Source organism: Spea bombifrons, chromosome 11, assembly GCF_027358695.1.
Source record: "Spea bombifrons isolate aSpeBom1 chromosome 11, aSpeBom1.2.pri, whole genome shotgun sequence".
Taxonomy (NCBI): Eukaryota; Metazoa; Chordata; class Amphibia; order Anura; family Pelobatidae; genus Spea; species Spea bombifrons.
The window spans coordinates 17008067-17026471 of NC_071097.1; the positions used below are offsets into that span (position 1 = coordinate 17008067).

At 38.1% G+C, this 18405-nt stretch overlaps 1 protein-coding gene across 1 annotated transcript in view; it reads right to left on the minus strand.

Annotated features, from left to right (window-relative positions):
• Positions 1-8713: 8713 nt before the first annotated feature.
• LOC128468609 (cGMP-dependent protein kinase 2-like) overlaps positions 8714-18405 on the minus strand; it is a 65955-nt gene continuing 56263 nt past the window's right edge. Inside the window, exons 15-19 of the mRNA XM_053450360.1 lie at positions 18017-18180; positions 17443-17565; positions 11686-11748; positions 10457-10523; positions 8714-9985 (exon numbers count right to left, since the gene is read on the minus strand). Of these exons, the coding sequence (XP_053306335.1) occupies positions 9890-9985; positions 10457-10523; positions 11686-11748; positions 17443-17565; positions 18017-18180 (513 nt within the window). The 3' untranslated portion in view covers positions 8714-9889. The remainder of the gene's footprint in view (positions 9986-10456; positions 10524-11685; positions 11749-17442; positions 17566-18016; positions 18181-18405) is intronic.

The window sequence follows — 18405 nt, forward strand, 5'->3', positions numbered from 1 at the left end:
ATTAAAGACAACATTATGTTGAATGAAAAAAATATGGTATCTTGTTTTCCTATGTAAATCAGGATTGGTTCACAGCAGTAACGCAGCAGGACCCCTGGTTATATAGGATTATTCTTTAGGAAGTAGAGTATTTGAAAATGTTTAAGAAATAAGATGATGTTTTCATTACAGTGATGCTTTAGGCAACAGGCAGAAGAAGAAATGGCACAGCTCATTAACATGCTGTGTGGAATGCAGGGGGCCTTTAAGCAAACTACCCCCAGAAAACATGTTTACTTGTGCATTTACTTATTTTTTTGTTATTGTATTTGATACCACGTTGGCTAGTAGCAGCTGTGTCATCTCATGGTTTAGGGGTAGGAGGAGATATACAGGCGCCCCCTGTGGTGACAATTAAAAATAGCTTTTCTTTGGTATCAATTTAAAGGATTATATGAAAAAAGTTGACATAAAAAATTAATAATGCTTGTAATATTAATGAAAATATTTATATGTAAATAACCATTTATATGTGAATAACCATTTACTATAACCATGCCTCTACATATATATACATGTATCATTTATCATGATTTTTAGTATTCAAATCATGATCACATAGCAGCATATGTCTAGTGCTCTGAATCCATGATCCATACTTTTTTCAGGGTCTTTAGTGTAATCTTACAGTAGCTAACTTTTTTTTTTTAATCACCATCCATAGCTGTCTTGGGCAGTATACAACTTTTCAGAATGAATTATTGAATTTTACTGGTTTTGCCCATGTTCCAGACAGAGGAACCTAGTATCAGAAAGCTCAGCACAATAGTATAACTAATACATATTTTCATAGTTTTGAAAGTAACGTGGTCATAGGCTGTTGTTTTATCTGTACAGAATAAAGGTTGTAATTATCAATACTGATGTGCGCTGCTCACAGGGAACTCTCACATAATCAATAAGCTTTTGAACTTAAACCTTCAAGTTTTTTTTAGCGTTGCTACTTTTTATTTGTTTTGACATTTTCATTCCTATGAAAACATATGCAATCATAGCAACACGGTCAAAGCGCGGTATTCTGCTATTAGAAGTCAGTGTAAACTTATGTCCTTAGGATATTTGTGTTCTTCGGGGATCAAAATTACGTCTTTCATCCAATATACAAATGTTTGTGTCCTGTATTTCTTTCTGATTTATTTATTTCTGTAAACCCACATATATGTCTATGGGTTCTTAACAGGTTTCTGCTTAGTTGGCAAGAACCTACCATGCCTGCATAAATCTATGTACATTGCATTATACGTGGTTAGTGGCTACTAGACAGTATTTTTATCATGGCTTTTTAAACACATATTTACTTTTGGTCTTTTATTAAAAGACAGGTCTTGCAGGTAATTTACAAAGCATATTGAGCTAGCTACAATGTCAGTGGTTTTAGGCAACCATGCAAATAGATTGGGTGCTTTGGGTGCTTTTGACGGCTCATGACCACCTAAACATTCTGAGTGCATTAATCAATACACATTCTGATTAAACATTACTATCTTTTCACTGAATGCAAGCCCTAAGATATATTTTATATATCCAACTGCATCCTAAAATAGATCTACATGCCTTATTTGCAAAGACATCATAATTAGTATTGGATCCATAGTGTAATGGTTTGTTGACCAAAGAGTTCTCAAACATATCTCTTCACTTTATCTTTTTCAGTTCATGTGGTCACTTGGACTGCACCACTTATTTTATGTAATGTACCGCAACCGGTGCGATCACTTCTGGATTTACATGCATAATCTATGCCAAACACCAGTTCTTTACAAGCCGCTTCTCCCAGTAAAATGGATTTCATCTGTGTCCATATAATGGAATGCACTGCTACATTTTCTCTATTGATCAGTCTCATATAGTACAAAATACTGAAAGGTACTGGAATATATATATATATTGACTTGTAACACAGAGCTTTGAGAGATTTATTGAAAGTCCCATGAGTGCCGGCAACCATTGGTGGAATATATATATATACCGTATTGGCTTGAATATAGGCCACACTTTTTTCCCCCACTTTAAGTCTTTAAAGTGGGGGTGCGGCCTATATTCGGGGTCTAGCGCCCCACGCCGGGCAGGCAGCGGGGTTAGGATACAGATCCCCCGCAGCGGTGCAGGGGACCTGCATCCTACTCCCCGATATGCTCAGACAGCCTCCCCTGCCAGCACTTCCCACGGGGGGGGTGCCGGCACAGGAGGTTGTCTAAGCGCATCGATGCGTTTTACCTCTGCCCATGTGTTTTACCTCTGCCCACCCCCGACTTACCGGAGCAGACTCCCGGGTGTCTTGCGGGGCCGGCGGGGGACATCTACGCAATACGCGTATGCAACTTCCGGTACCGGCACCGGAAGTTGCATACGCGTATTGCGTAGATGTCCTCCGCCGGCCCCGCAAGACACCCGGGAGTCTGCTCCGGTAAGTCGAGGAAGGGGGGGCAGAGGAGGACAGTGGCAGCATATCTCGGGGGGGGGAGGACAGTGGTAGCATATCTCGGGGAGGGAGGACAGTGGTAGCGTATCTGGGGGGGGGGACAGTGGCAGCATATCTCGGGGGGAGGAGGACAGTGGTAGCATATCTCGGGGAGGGAGGACAGTGGCAGCATATCTCGGGGGGGGGGACAGAGTGGCAGCATGTTTTTTTTGGTGCTTTTTTAAAGAAAAAAACTTTTTCTTTAAAAAAGCACCAAACTTTTAGGGTGCGGCCTATATACGGGGGCGGCCTATATCCGAGCCAATACGGTATATATATATATATATATATATATATATATATATATATATATATATATATATATATATATATATATAGCAAAATATTGTCCTGATTCAATAACATATATTACTGGCTTTACTTGGGGAAAAGCCATGAAAGCATTCTTTTCTAATAATATAAAGCACTATTCCATGGAAGAAACCTACAAAAATAAATTTGTATCAACCAGATATCCTGCATAATGTAGGACACATGGCAAAATGTATAGTACATGTTTAAACTGTTCTCTGCGTTTAATCTCTTAAACTCCAATACCTAAAAGGTATCTTGTAGCAAGTAGTGCAAAGTCATAATGTCTCATTGAGAATGTAGATACTGATGACCTCCTCTGTGATTAATGGGTTTATCCATTAAAAGGGGTATTTTACAGGAAAGTTGTAGTTTCATCTTAAAGACTTCACCGATAAGGACCAATCCCAGTGAGTTTCTGCTCATGAACGTCAAAGATGGCCCTTTGTAAAGCTTATTTAAATAAAAAAATCTCCCCACAGACTAAAGTGTACATTATGCAGGGTAAATTCTGCCCTTCTCACAGAGAAATAACCAAAGGTTAAAATACATAGCAAATTCAGGAAATTGATACCACCACTTTAGTGAAGAAACATTTTTAAGACCATAAAATAAATTCCTATATCATCAATTTAGTGAACATTCACTGTGATTTTGTAAGCCCTGAATTGCTACAAAATGGAACATTTTTTATTAAGTTTTTTTTTTATGGAGCTCATTGAAGTTGTATTATCACAAGATGAAATATTTCTATGCTACCTTGTTTCAGTTTTGTTGTTTGGTGTTGTGAAACACATTGCCTCTATATACGTATCATATTAGAAATACATAGCTTTTATTTTCCAATTAAATTTCACAATTTTTTTCAATGCATGTAACAGTCCATTTGTTGTGGACTCCGATGCACTTTACTGCTGTCTCATTTTACGCCTCTCCTAGCTACCGCTACTTGAACCAGGAAGAGTAAATATTAAGCAAACTTAAGTCTACTTCCTGTCTCAAGTTCTCAATGCAATGGGGGTAGAAACATTCAGTTTCATGTATGGTCATTGAATGTTAGCCCAAGCAGGACAAGCGTGTTTGGTGGTTGCTAGTCTAATGGATTTCGTGTAGCAGGTCAGCTCATATCGACTATAACAGGAGTGGTACATCGTTTGCGCAGGAAGTTAAGTATGCTTCCTCTTTTAACTTCCTGGTTTGAAGAAAGAGTGCAAGTACCAGTTTTCAGCAGAATGCATTTGAGTCCATGCAAAATGGGCTACAATATGCACATTTTTACCTCAAAATATGGCTGATGTGGTCCTTTAAGTGGGTTGCTTCACTCGCAATAAATGCATGAATATTATCCAACACAGCTGATGTGCAGCATGCACAACTTTAATGCCAATTAATATGTAAGATATAATCTATCCCAGATTGCGGAAATGATGTTTTATACACATGCAAATGTGTGCATTCAAAAACTCCTTTGCCACCTTTACTTACTTGAGATGAATCCTTTTCATATGGCTAATTAAAGCAGAGTCTAATTGAGGAAACATCCCTTTTATAGATAAATCATTGTGTCTGTTTCTGTAATTTGTTCTTTCTTGAAAGCATATTTTCATAATATCATGGAGAGAGATGAAAATATACACTATATGGACAAAAGTATTGGGACACCTGACCATTACACCAACAGGGACTTATATAACATTGCATTCTCAATACATATACATTAGTTATGTAGTTGTTCCCCCCTTGCAGCTGTAACAGTTTCCATTCTTCTGGGAAGGCTTTCCACAAGATTTTGGAGTGGTTCTGTGGGAATTTATGCCCATTTATCCAGTAGAGCATTTGTGAGGTCAGGCACTGACATATAAAATATGTCAGAAGAAAGTCTACACTCCTAACCATTATCAGCTATCCAATGACACCAACAGGCCCTGATTGACCATTGTTACTAAAGAGATGACTGGCTATGGCAAAATTGAGTAGGGTAATCTGAGTTTTTAACCAGTCTGTTTATGCAATTATATAGATAATTTAAAGATGATTGCTAACATTATGCCCTGGTCCCTCAAAACAGGATGTGGATATGTGAATTGTGGGCAATTTAGCATCATGTTTTGTCAACATTGATTGACGTATTCACAGTTGATCACTACATTACCACCAGAGTTACTTTTGAAATAGACCACTGTGGCAGCCCATCTATTTTTACCCCGAGTTATTTTGGCGCCAAACTGTTTTCCTGTGTTACACCCCATCCCTGTTATTTTCACAAGGATTAAAGTTTCACAGACAGGATTCAAGGGCAAAAGTCACAATCTGGGGATGGTAAAATGAAATTGGGGGACATTTGGTCACTCTAGATTAAAGGTTACTGTGACAACAATACATTTCTATATGGCTGTTTAACTGGAAAGAATATAACACTGTTCACCTCAAATCTGAAGTTATAGACCGGTGTTGATTTTAATAATGATTGCTCACATTCTCATACCTTACTAACTATAAGATATTTAAAGACATCCAAATCACCAAAACAATTGGAAATTGTTTAAAATCATCTCAGTTTCCCAGAAATTAATGTAATTTCAGAGTAGCATTGAGTATGTTTTTTTTACTCTGTTTACCAATAGAGGTGCCTCTCAAGCATTTTGTATCTAGTGGCCTCTTTACAATGGCTCTGGAATCAGAGGAAGTTTCAAAAAACATCTTTGGGATTCTGCTGACTGACCATATCCAGAACTGCCCCAAATTTATGTTGTGGCTTCGGATAATAAAACCACTGCAAACTCAAACCATGTTTTACAAGGAATTAAACCTTATTGCTGATATGTCATATGAAAATATATAGGAATTCTTGGCATATTGACATAGATGTTGTGCATATATTTTTCCATATCATGGCTCTCCTCATTTGTCTGGTAGCAGCTTGCTGTCCATGGGTTAATTGCACCTCCCCCAACACATTAACCCCTAAAGGACCAGGCTGTTGTCATCTCCTAAACTCCTTTAAAATGGGCTTTCATGTATGGAGGACGTTGATGCCCCGGGGAGGGGGCACATTTATGTTTATATTGTTGTTACCAACCTTATTAGGATGAGAAGCACAGACAGTTTTTGTTTTTTTTGTATACACTGTACAGCCAATTTGAGCCTGGGACTAACTTATCGGACCAACATTTTTCTTTTCCCTACTTATAGTATGGTACTTTTTAGATGGTGTTCCAAAATCCTGAACGTATTTCTGGAATATGTGTGGAAAAGTGATAGATGAATCTAAGCTTTGTTCTTCAGCGGCATTTTGGGGCTTTTGTCCTCTCTCTGTCCAAGAATATGGACTAAAAAAACACAGTTGTTGTTCTGAGTTTCAGAATGCAGTGGATAAATAGAAAATCCGTCTACTGTGCTCTGTATCTGAAAACCTTTCCCTAACCCCATACTTGTTTCATGGAATGGAGATCTTTGTTCTACACGTTATGAAGTGTATGTCTTCTAAATCACACTGATATACACAGTCTAGCATATTTTTCTTGTTACTAAACAAATTATTTTAATGTTTCTCCATTTAAATATTACCATGATTTGTTTTCATTCTGTATGTAACTAGCACAAGGTTGGACATTACAAGATCAAAAGGCTTGTATGAGTCTGGGATTGTATCACTGGAGTTTGTGATACCATTTTTTCTATACATGTGAGATTGTAGATTAGGATGAAGAAAACCATACCACAGATATAAACATACAAAGACATTGCAAATGCACACGAACATATGTCACTGTTCTCCAGTGGAAAGTTAATATAAATAGCAAACAAGCTAAAGTTAGAACTTTTCAATCCCATTTGCTTCAATGTTCCTACAGCTGAAATGGATATGGTATAGTAAAAATAACTGCATTATTGATTTTCTCTTGTATGACCCCTGCACATCAGAAGATCAGTATTTTCTTAAAGCAACAAAGTCAGACAAAAAAAATGTGTTTTGTTTAAGACAATAAAATGACCCAAGGGTGTTAAGGTGACTCTTAAATCTAGAATTATCTTGTATCCGGTTTAATCTTGTCACAGATCTTAAACCATTTCTTATTTGACTGCTGATGATTCCCTTGAGAAAAGCATTCTACTACGTGCTTGGAATGATGATTAGCTAGGTTCATATTTCTTATTTCAGCTGGAGTAAATGTTCATTAAAGGGATACTCTAGTGTCTTAGGCAGTATATTCAATATATATATATATATACTTAGTGAGCATCTCAAACTTGCTTTGTATGGTATTTCCCCTTGTGCAGGGGAAATTTACCTCACATCTCGGTTCTGGACTGCCCTTGGGGAAGAATTAGACTTGTATGTTGATTGAGATTTTTCCTCTATAATGGCACAAGAGAGTTAAAACTTGAGATGCTCCCAGGCACAGACGCATTGTAGAACAGGCAAGAAGAGGCTGTCCATTCTTAGTGAGCATCTCAAACTTGCTTTGCATGGTATTTCACCCTTCGAGGATCTCTTGGGGCCCACCTAAAGTCATATGGTGAGTAGAGACATGGACCTCCTTGCTCTCTTGTGCCTACAGGGATATCACCCAGACCCCACTGACGAGGCTCATGAAGGCCTATGAACCTTTGTCTGGGGTTGTTGGTTTCCTTGTGCAGGGAAATATAACCTAACATTTCAGTTCTGGACTGTCCTTGGGGCAGAATCAGACTGATATGTTGATTGTGATGCTCCCCAGCACAGACACATACTAGGAGATCTTTGTAAGTACCTCAAAACACATTCTTGAAACCTTCAGAAAAAAAACCCAAACCACTTATCTTTCTTAAGTGTCTTGACATTTCATGCCACTGACTCGTTGCTGGAGCTGACTATAGGTAAGTAAATCATCGAATTATATATAATGCCTGGAGTGTCTGTTTAAACCACATTGTGTATTTATCCCACCACCCAGCCCCCCTTTAATATTAGTATTTTTTATGTGATGCCCCCAGCCAGCACACCCTGTGGAATAGCCCCAGTCAGCCCCACATTGTGTAGTTGAGCCTACCTGTGGCATCTTTGTCTCAAACAGCCTCCCTGCGCCATCCTTGCCTCAATCAGCCTCCCTGTGCCATGCTTGCTCCCACTTACACATCCATGCTGTCACACACATATTAATAAATTCAGTCATTCACAAATATGAATTCACTCATTCACAGATACTCATTCACATGTACTCATTCACAAATATTAATTAATTCAGATACTCATTCATTCACTCATTCACAGATACTCATTAATTCCCTCATCCAGATACTCATTCATTCACTCAATCACCCATACTCATTCATACAGCCCCCTCCCATTACCTGAAAGGGAGATCTCTCTGTGCTGCTCACAGACTTCTGCAGGGGCCCGCTGCTTCCCTCTGTGTTGCTTGCACTCTATGCAAATAACTTGTTTTACTGCCCAGGGGAAGCAGGAACGCATCAGGGTCATGTGACGTAACCTAACGTGACGTGACTCCTCTGGGTTCCAACATCCCCCGGGAAGACGCTGCTCGCACAGTGCACAGGTAAGTAGCGGACACACGGGGAAGTGATCGCAAGGGTTGTCTGGGCCCCTTAGAGTGGCGGGCGTGGTCACAGTTGCAACCCCCACGACCACAGTTGCTGCCCCATTTGTCCCGCGGGCCAGACCAAATGATTTTGTAGGCCTTATACTGTCTGTGGGTCGGACATTCCCCACCGCTGGTTTAAACAAAGGATATAATGAGGCACCTCTTAGGTGGGTTATTTTTGAGAGATAACTGTTGGCTCTTATGGGATACTGGGCAAATATTGTTTATACAGTATTTATCATATACTTTCAAATCTGTTTGTTACACCACACTGAAGACTATGACACCTCTGTTTGGAAAATATGAAACACAACCATTTTTGTGATACATTGATTTAGTTAAAGCAAATATATGTCTGACATTTACCAGACCTTTATGTACACAATATTTCATATTACACAGGCATTAGTCTGTGCCTCAGCCCCATCTAGAAAAGGCACATTCATAAACACTTCTACCACACAATGAAACAAACCTGAGACACGTGTTGTGTTGTGACTGCAGAATAAACAAAACATTTGGTTCTACTTGAAGTCAACAGATGGTTCTGCTCATCCATGATGATGGGCTATAGGCTATGAACGCAACAACATTAAAAAGAACCCAGTCACCCCTAGAGGGCCCTTTGAACTGTTGACGTCAAAAAGACAGAGAGCAATAGTAACTTTGCTCATACAGCAAACAACTGTAGTAAATTTAATATGGAACTAAAGTTTTCATTAAAAACCCTGAAATTGTTTTAGCAGATTTATGCCAAGGGTATAATTTACATGGAAAATGCAATTGGTAACCAAAAGAAGCAAGTAATGTTCTCTAAGAATAAGAACACACCATTATTGGCACAGACCAAAATGTAAACCTTGAAATGGCACAGTATAAATGCAAAAACTGATGTGTGTCATCACTACTCCATACTGTAAGGTTTATGTATAAGGTAAGTTAGCGGTTGTCAGTTCCCTATAAATTATAGGCTTTAAATTTTGTGGAAATTATAAATGACTTACATACATTCAAAAAAGGTCATTAGCATTTGTAGATCACCAAAGTTGTTTAAAACACGGGCTCCTCATACTAAAAGCAGAAGAGGCAAATAAGCAATATTTAATGTATCCTAATGGTTTGTATGTGTAAAAGTGAGGTTAAAAAGCACTCCTGAGAAATACTCTTCTAGCATTACTTAACAAAATGGCTGCCTTTTATATGGCAGTGCATTTCTAGAAGCATCACTGGGCAATCATATTAAATGAGGTGGGAAGAAATGATGTTGGTATGTCTTATGATGCCACCATAGAATGTTTACTCTAGTCTGAGATGAAAAATAGCTATGTTCTTTTTGCTAAGCTCATTCTTCATGTAGTCTTACTAATGCTGGATTTGTTTGAAATATGAGTTGTTCAACTGGTGCTGTAAGTTTTTGCTGTTCTCAGATCTAGATCCACTGTGTGTTGTAAACAGGGATATCAGAGTTACAAAATAGTCACAGCATATCTCTTCAGAAGTTTTTGTCCCATCCTGAAAGTTCATCTGGTGGGTCTTCAGCTTCAGGTAAGAAAGAGTCAAAGTAACTGTGATCTGTGATCCCTTTGATCTGCATGAGAAAAGATAAGTGGTCACAGCAACTTTATGATGATCTTTGCATTACTCTGACCTTTCAGGCAAAGGGACTTTAGGCTGTGAGTGGTTTAGCAGCAACATCTGTCTGAAAAACACTGTATTATACATCTTAAGGTGTACTCTCTAAACAGACATAGTGTATGTATGCTATTTACCACCAGTTCCATGCCACTTACATGACAGCAGTTATGATATGACAGCAATAAATGGAAGCCAACTGTCTGCAGGCCATCACTCATTAAATATGGTAATTATATGTTTAGGCTTTTGCCGTATGTGTCCTAATGATTTCCAAGATTAATCAAGATTCATTGGTTACTACTCAGAGCAAATGATTAGATCTCATATAAAATATAGCTTTCATTCAATATTGAAAATGATACTTTAAATCTAGGAAACAAAGTGTTTCAGAGACTAATTCTAATAAAGCAAGACAAACACCCACCTCTCTTTTCAGTGGCGAGATCAATTTGCGATTTCGCAAGCCCTCCCAATTAAATCCTTGGAACCACCTGTAAGACAACATTGCATTTACTTCCTATGTAGAGTTGGTTTTGCTCATTCAGTATAATTTACTTATTCTTTTTTCTAATGTTAGTTTAATTTTCTGCAAAAATCACCAGTACAGCTTTGTGTACTTCTCTGTACTGATGGGAGGCATGATTCTGTTGAACTGATATAATAGCAAGTAGAAGAATACGTAAGGCAATGACCATGCATTATTTAACGATATAATGCAAGGTTTGATATTGAAGCTGAATTATTCCAAAACTAATTTATATGATTTATATCATGTTAGATGCCATTGACAACATTTACAGGTCAATTATGATAAATGTTGGTATCTGTCTATCAAACAGAAATTCCTGAGCAGAGGCATTCATGTGCAAAATAATAGCAGGAAAGTACTCAATAATTTAATATCGCCTTTACTATAATCCCAAATAATAACAGAACAACAGGAATATTACACATATGTTTAATGTACCGGTATTTTTTTTTCCATACATCATTTAGTTTGTAAGTGTCTGTATAAAATTTTGTTGGATACTGTACTGCTTTTGTAGGCAGTGGGGTCATGTGCCAGCTTGGGTATAGTCTGATTTCCTTTGACCAGCCTGAAGAGCTATAAACTCAACGGAGGACTGTGCTGTTGCACCACAAACTTCCATTGTAACTTCCACGTAGCCACTTCATAACATTCTGAAGATGAGGTGGCAATTTGCGCAAGGTGGGCAGGGCAGGCATGCTTCTGACCTCAACCATGCGCCTGCCCTTCCTTGCCTCTGGGGTAACCCAATACTGACTTGGACACCTTAAATTTTAGGGGGGGGGGGGTGATATAATAGTCTGATGGCCAGTTATGAGGTGACTGTCGTTATTGTTCAGCATTTTATTTTAAAGATAAAGGGAATTACATGGGGTGCTCTCAGGTTATATTCATGATTATGCTGTTAGAACAATATTCCATTAACATTCTACTGAATTGGAAACTGTTGTACGTATTGGTGAAATCCACCCTATGACTGGAATGAGTTTACATTGCACTTGCTCACTCTTGCATGTGCTTCCTATCATATTTTAACCGTATTTGAAATATACCAGAAATGTCATTATTTAGAATGTTACAAAACTCTTAAAGATTGATTGAGCAAATTTTCATAACATGCTTACTTGTGTTTTCTAATGTCACTGATGCCATTTTTCCGATTTCCAAGTCGTTCTGCTGGATTAATTCTGAAAAAAAGTGACATAAAAATATTTAGTAGCAGATATTTACTGGTGAGGTTATTCTGTGTGTTCTCTCTACAAAGAGTTAATTTTAAATAACATAAATTAGTGTTGCGATAGGAGCATATGCATCAGTGCTGCCATCTGCAGAAATGTAGAAATAAGGCAGAACAAGACTCTATATAGCATGACAACTAGTATTTATATAGCACCTTTCTTCCAGTGGGACTGCAAGTGCTTTTTGGATCACACTCTCAGAATTAACCAAATTGTGAGATAAATAATGTTATAATTACCCAATTGATGGGTAATAATATTTATTTAAAGGGGGCAGGCTATGGACCATGCCAACCAGACTTCCAGTGCACTCCCTGCAGGGCACAAAGCAACAGCCAGCCCAAACTGGCCACCCCATATTTCCAGTGTAAAACGCCGGCACCACCAAGTTATTTTTTAGGATATAAAACCCTTGGATGGCTTTGGTAACCACCAATATACTTTTTCCAAGTATGGCAAATGTACTAAAAAAATTGCTTCGATAATCCAATTGCCATACCTGGAAACTTCTGGGCTCTGGCTACCCGGAGCCTTCCCTTGTGGGACGTGGATAGGACTGCACACTGACGTCAGCGGGCGGTCGCGCTGACGTTGGTGGGCAGTCCCGCTGATGGTGAGTGGTCCCACTTGCGTCGGGGGAGTTCGGGCTGACGTTGGGGGAAACACCCCCATTAAAATGGGCGGGGAGTGGGGCGTGTCAAGACCCTGCTCCCGCGACCCCAAAGGATTTGGGTCTTGAGCCGGAGAACCGGAGGAGCAGCGCTAAACCGGCAATCTCTGCGTCAAACCCTGGTAACGTGGGATAAAGGTCCTTCTCCGAGCTGAGTAAAATTAGAAAGCAAAGACAGAGCTGATGAATTTAATTTTTAATCTAAGTAAAATGTTACAGTGCTTTTTATGCAAAAATGCATACAAAAGAACACGTATACAAGTACCAGTAAATAAAACTCTTTCCAAAGTAAACAGGAATAATAGAATATAGGTAAGCCATACCAATGTATAGTTCTGTGGGAGTCTCATGCACTTTTGAGTGTCTGAGGTCTTGACAGCTTATGAGATACTACATCATACTCTGTGTTGATTCAGTCACTTTTCCAAAGTATATCATTTCTAGGACCATGATGATTTGCACTATATATATTCTAGTATAAATCTTTTTGGTGCTAGGCACAGAGATAAGTACAAGGCCACCAACTGAACCCCTAGGAACAGGTTGCCCTATTCTAAATAGTGTGAAATCCAACCCTGGGGTTGGGCATCACATTGCAATGGCCAGCTCATCTGTCTGGGACAGAAAGTACTAATGGAAGAAGAATCTGAGACATTCAACAACAACAAGAGAACCACATTTTATATTAACCTAGTGTAGCAAGATAGAAATTATATGCCTTGGCTAAAGAATTTGAAAATAGTTTACAGAAAGATTAATTTATAGAATAGCCCACTTTCTTTGTTATTATTTGAAAGCTGGATCAATTGCACATTTTGTGGATTTCACTTTCATGTTATTTTTAAGTAGTTTTCATATGCGCACGAAAGAGGAATTAATCAACCTCATCTCATCGAGGAACTGCAGCTTTAAACACCCTTATGTAGGATATATATACCTTCTAAGAGTAATCTATACTATATGACCATCCCACCTATATGAGCTTTTTCAATGTCCCATTCCAAAACCATGTGCATTAATATAGAGTTTCCCCACCTTAGTGGCTATAACAGCCTCCACTCTTCTGGGAAAACTTTCCACAGGATTTTTGAGTGTGTCTGTGGGAATGTGTGCCCATGGAGCCAGAAGAGGTTTTGTGACGTCAAGCACTGGTGCTGAATAATAAGGGTCACTTGAGCTCTTCCATATCAAACTCGGAAAAACATGTCTTTATTGACTTTGCTTAATGCACAGTGGCACAGTCATCCAGGAACAGTAAAGGGCCTTCACCAAACTGGCAGAAGTTGGACACGTAAATTGTCTAAAATTTCTTTGTATGCTGTAGCATTAACATCACCCTTCACTGGTACCAAGAGGCCTAGCCAAAACCATAAAAAAACATCCCCTGACCATTATCTCTCCCTCCACCAAACTTTAGAGTAGGCAATATTCATTCTGGTAGGTATCATTCTCCTTGCATCCATTAACCCCACATTTGTCCATCAGACTTCCAGATAGTTAAATATGGTTCATCACGCCAGAGAACATGCTTCCACTGCTTTAAAGTCTAGTAGCTTTAGTCTTTAGCTTTAGGATATTGAAAATAGTATATGCAACAACAAAAATGATTTCTTCAAAAATTCTGCTTGTCTTGGTGTTAATATATAGATATTGTAGAATTTAGGGCTTATTCCAAATCTCTAGGTTTATTAATTTCTCTAAAAAGATACCCTTTGTCTAATGTAATTATTTTAGTTCCATTCAGTGCAATTGCTTGCATTGCCTTCTGTTTAATGTCTATACTCAATATGCATCCTTGGACATTTGTAAATAACCTCTGTGTTTTCTATCTTTGGGAAAGGGACTGAAAAGCCTGATAGAAAAAACTTTTCAGTCCCTTTTTTTTCATTTTATTTTTTTCTGCACAGCCAAGCGCTCATTTTGATTTTATGATAGAGCCAGCAGTTACATCACATGTAGAGTATAGCTCTAAAATCAGCAGGTAAATTGCCTAAAGGGCAGAATGGAGTTAGGCTTGCTATCATAAAGGGAAAGAGTAATTTGAATGAGTGATGTGGCCTCGTAAAATTAAAAGTTTACATTTATGTATCCCATTCTACATAGATTTTGAATTGATATTGTTGTGAAGAATTTCACGCTGTCAGTAATTGAAGTCCTCGAGATTGAGGTCATCGAGTACACTCAAGGAATGGTGTTCAAGCAACCAAGACTGTGACATTGGCCATAGTTTCTCAACAGTACATCTGATCTCTGTTTTTCAAACCTGTATGAATAGTCACTCTTTAAGAGGTACTTCAGGACACAGAGGAGCTTTGGTAACTCCAAAAGTGTATTCATTAACAGTTACTATGTTCAGTCAAACAACTTCCACATTAGTCAATTAACCTTTTTTCGAACTAGTCAATAAGATTGACTTGTCCAAGCTGTGCAGAATGGTCTTGAGTTTTTGCTATCTACAGTAACACCATACCTGCAACTCAAGGCATAGCAACCTCTTGAAAGCATGTGTGTTGTATTTCCTTCAAGTGCAATAAAAAAACAACCCAGAGCACCTCAAATGCATTCAAGTTGTATTCCTCTGTCTTTTTGTATGCTGTGAATGACACTCGTAACACACTTTGAAGATTATGACTGATTCTTTTAGTACAGGTTCTTAGTGGTTCTTTATTGTTTCATTAATTAACAATCTCTTGTGATGCCTTGCTAACTGCTGTTTACATGTCTAGTAATATCTTCATATTAATGGATACATTCCCAAGGCCAATTTTGCTGTAATTAGCAAATCCCAAGTCCTTTGTTTAAATGTGTGTACAGAATACCGGTAATATAAAGACTTATTTGAGTGGAGATGGGCTGGTGACTCATACTGCCATTTTTTTTCAGTATAAGTTTTAATTCCCATGAAAAATAATTTCATCTTTGTGCATTGATTACTTATTACATATTCTGCAGTGACTCATATTTGCTACGCTGTGTCTGAAGCCAACCTCTCCTTAAGTACTGTTTAGGAATATTAATTGTACAATGAACCGATTTAATGATAGCCTAAAATAGATGCTAAAAATTGTGATTTAAATTCAACTACTGTTACAATACTAATGAATGCCACATTAAAAGTTATCGCAAGGTTTCCAAGGACTTTTGACTGGGTAAAGAAAACAATGAAAAAGTTAAAACTGGAAATGTTAATAGGAATGTTTATTTTGGAATAAAAATGTTATTTTTATCGGAAGGTTTGGAATTTCATCTGCATACACTGGCAGACACCTTCACTATATTGCCAAGGGAAGGGAAGGACTTTGCAATTAACCAATCTTTACTTTAATATGAATTGTTCTTTAGTGGAGTTATCAGGGGCAGGTAATGCATCCCTCTTAAACAACGCATACAGTACAGACGGAGAAATGGTGGTTTGAATGTCCATGCTTTCAACAAAGAAAAATCATGGTTTAGTGTTCCTTTAAGGTCACTGAAAAGTTTTTATTAAAATAAAAAGGTTTTGTTTCAAAGAATCAAGGTACACAGAGTAAATAATTGCGTTACCAACAATAGGATGGCAACATGCATTAAAAGTGATGTGAAGCTTGAAATGCATTAAGGTAGAATGCTTTATAAATATGTTTTGCTTTTGTGTTTCCCATAGCGCTTTTGTTAGGCTTATTCAGAGATAAGGACAACAGTGTGTTTCAATTTCATTAAATACAGGAAGCATACAAGTATTGCTCTCCATTTGCTGTTGTATTTGAATGAGGATGATGGGAGTTGTGGCTGTAGTATGATTTGTATACATATCCACATATGCACATCAATAGACAGTTGGTATAAGGATACTGTTTTGGATCCTGCACGCGTTTTATAAATATTTTTGCTCATTTCCCTAGTTTATGGCTACTGACATGGTTCAATCGGCACCAGCTGCCAGTGTTTGTGAAGAATCCAGTAACCGTGCACAGAAACCATTAACTGTGATATGTTCAGCTTTTTGAAGCACAACTCAATTGAAAAAAGCACTCACTCCCTAAAATGTAATCATATTTATAATATTGTGAGTTTTGCTTTAAACATTTTTTTTTAGCTATCAAGTAAAAAGCTGAATTAAAAGATCTACCTTATTTTGTTCCTTTGCATGTTTGAGTACTTTGAGTGTTTGTAGGGGCATTCAAATAAATTTTCAATTGGATGTTACACATGCTTGCATGAAAAATACACAATTTACCCCCCCCTCAACATTTAAAAGTTGATTAAAAATGGTGTCCTCAGGACCCCCTTTTAGCCAGGGGGGTGCTGGGTGGTAATAAACCCGGGGGTTATATTCCCGATATATACTCAGGTGAAATGGGGGATGTTAAAACAAAATAACTCTTGAAGGCTCTGGTTGCGTAAATATGTATTTGTGTACCAGGGGCCACCATTGTTTGAAAGCTATCCTCTATAGACTGGAATAGGTCCCATAAAAGACTGTTAAGGTATCTCAAAATGGAAGATAATCTGCTTTAGAACCCACTGACATCAGAGTGTACATTGACCAACTTTATTACTATAGGTCTGATGGATCTAATCAGGTAGTCTTTCCAGTCTCGTAGCAAAAGGAAGATAGCTTTTCACACTCCCAAGCGGGGCCTTAATATTCCCCTCTGGTGGTGGTAGCTACGTTTGTATTTTGTAGTGTAATGTAAGTGTTGGAGAGCTGAGCTAATTGGCTTTAATTATAACGATAGCGGTTTATTTTTTACAATGTAATTTCTATTTTTGTCTTCTCAACCACAGCATCAAGTTTTTATATTTTTGAGAAGCAGCCCAGCGAACATTGTCTTTGTGACGCATTTATATCTCTTGGCTGGATTTGTCCTTACCACTTCCTCAGGGATAGTCTTTGAAAGAACCATTAACCTTTCAGCGAAGAAGCTCTTCTTACATTTCCCCTGAGTATGCTATCTTTCCAGACTCAGAACATGCAATTTAGCCACAATTACCTGCACAGCCTACGGATTAGGTCCTCAGACCGCCGTCCGACGCGATGTGGGAAGTCTACCTTCTCAATTCCTTTCAACACCATGTTATAAATTTTGATGGGATCTGTTCCGGAAAATGGAGGGCTAAGGAAATAGATTTATAGGTAATCTGTGTGTACCAACATCTGATTATTTAATGAAACATATTAGCTCTTTAATTTTACCTAATATTTAACATTTCTACAGCAAATGAGGAAACCAACGTTGCAGTTTAAAAAAAATATATATTTTTTTAAATTATGTCTGCCTTTACACCAAATTTAATGTTCTGTTAATAGTTAGTCATGACTAAAAATGAATATGTAAGTATCAGAGATACTGACCCAGTTACATTACGAAGGTCTGTGCGAGCTTCCATACCAATCTTACTTGGCGTTGAGGAAATACGACAAGGAGCTCAGCATAGAGAATAGTTGCTGTGGAGGTAAGTGTCTCGGGATGGCTGATGCACCACCCTGGGTCAGGCTTAGGGTAGCGGTCAGAATATACCATTGCCTGACAAATAATTGTGTGTGACATAAATAAGGAAGCTCACCTTCCTGTCAGTAGCTCGTAGATGAGTATTCCAAGAGACCAGTAATCTGCCCCAAAGTCATGCCCTCTGTTCATGATAATTTCAGGGGCCACATATTCAGGGGTTCCACAGAACGTCCAAGTTTTCTTTCCTGCCCCAATCTTTTTTGCAAACCCAAAGTCCACCTACAAAAAATTACTTATTTCAGTAGGAAATAATGTTGGCAAGGCAGAGCAGATTAGGTCTCTAATACACACAAAGAATTTCTACCAATGTAAAACTGATGGAAAAGGCTCCGCTTACAAATAATTTGACAGCAGATAAAAACCATTTGTAACACCTAGTATGACAACTTCATCCTTCTGTAAAAAAAAAAGAAAAAAAAACCTGGCTCATTCTTCTTGACTTGT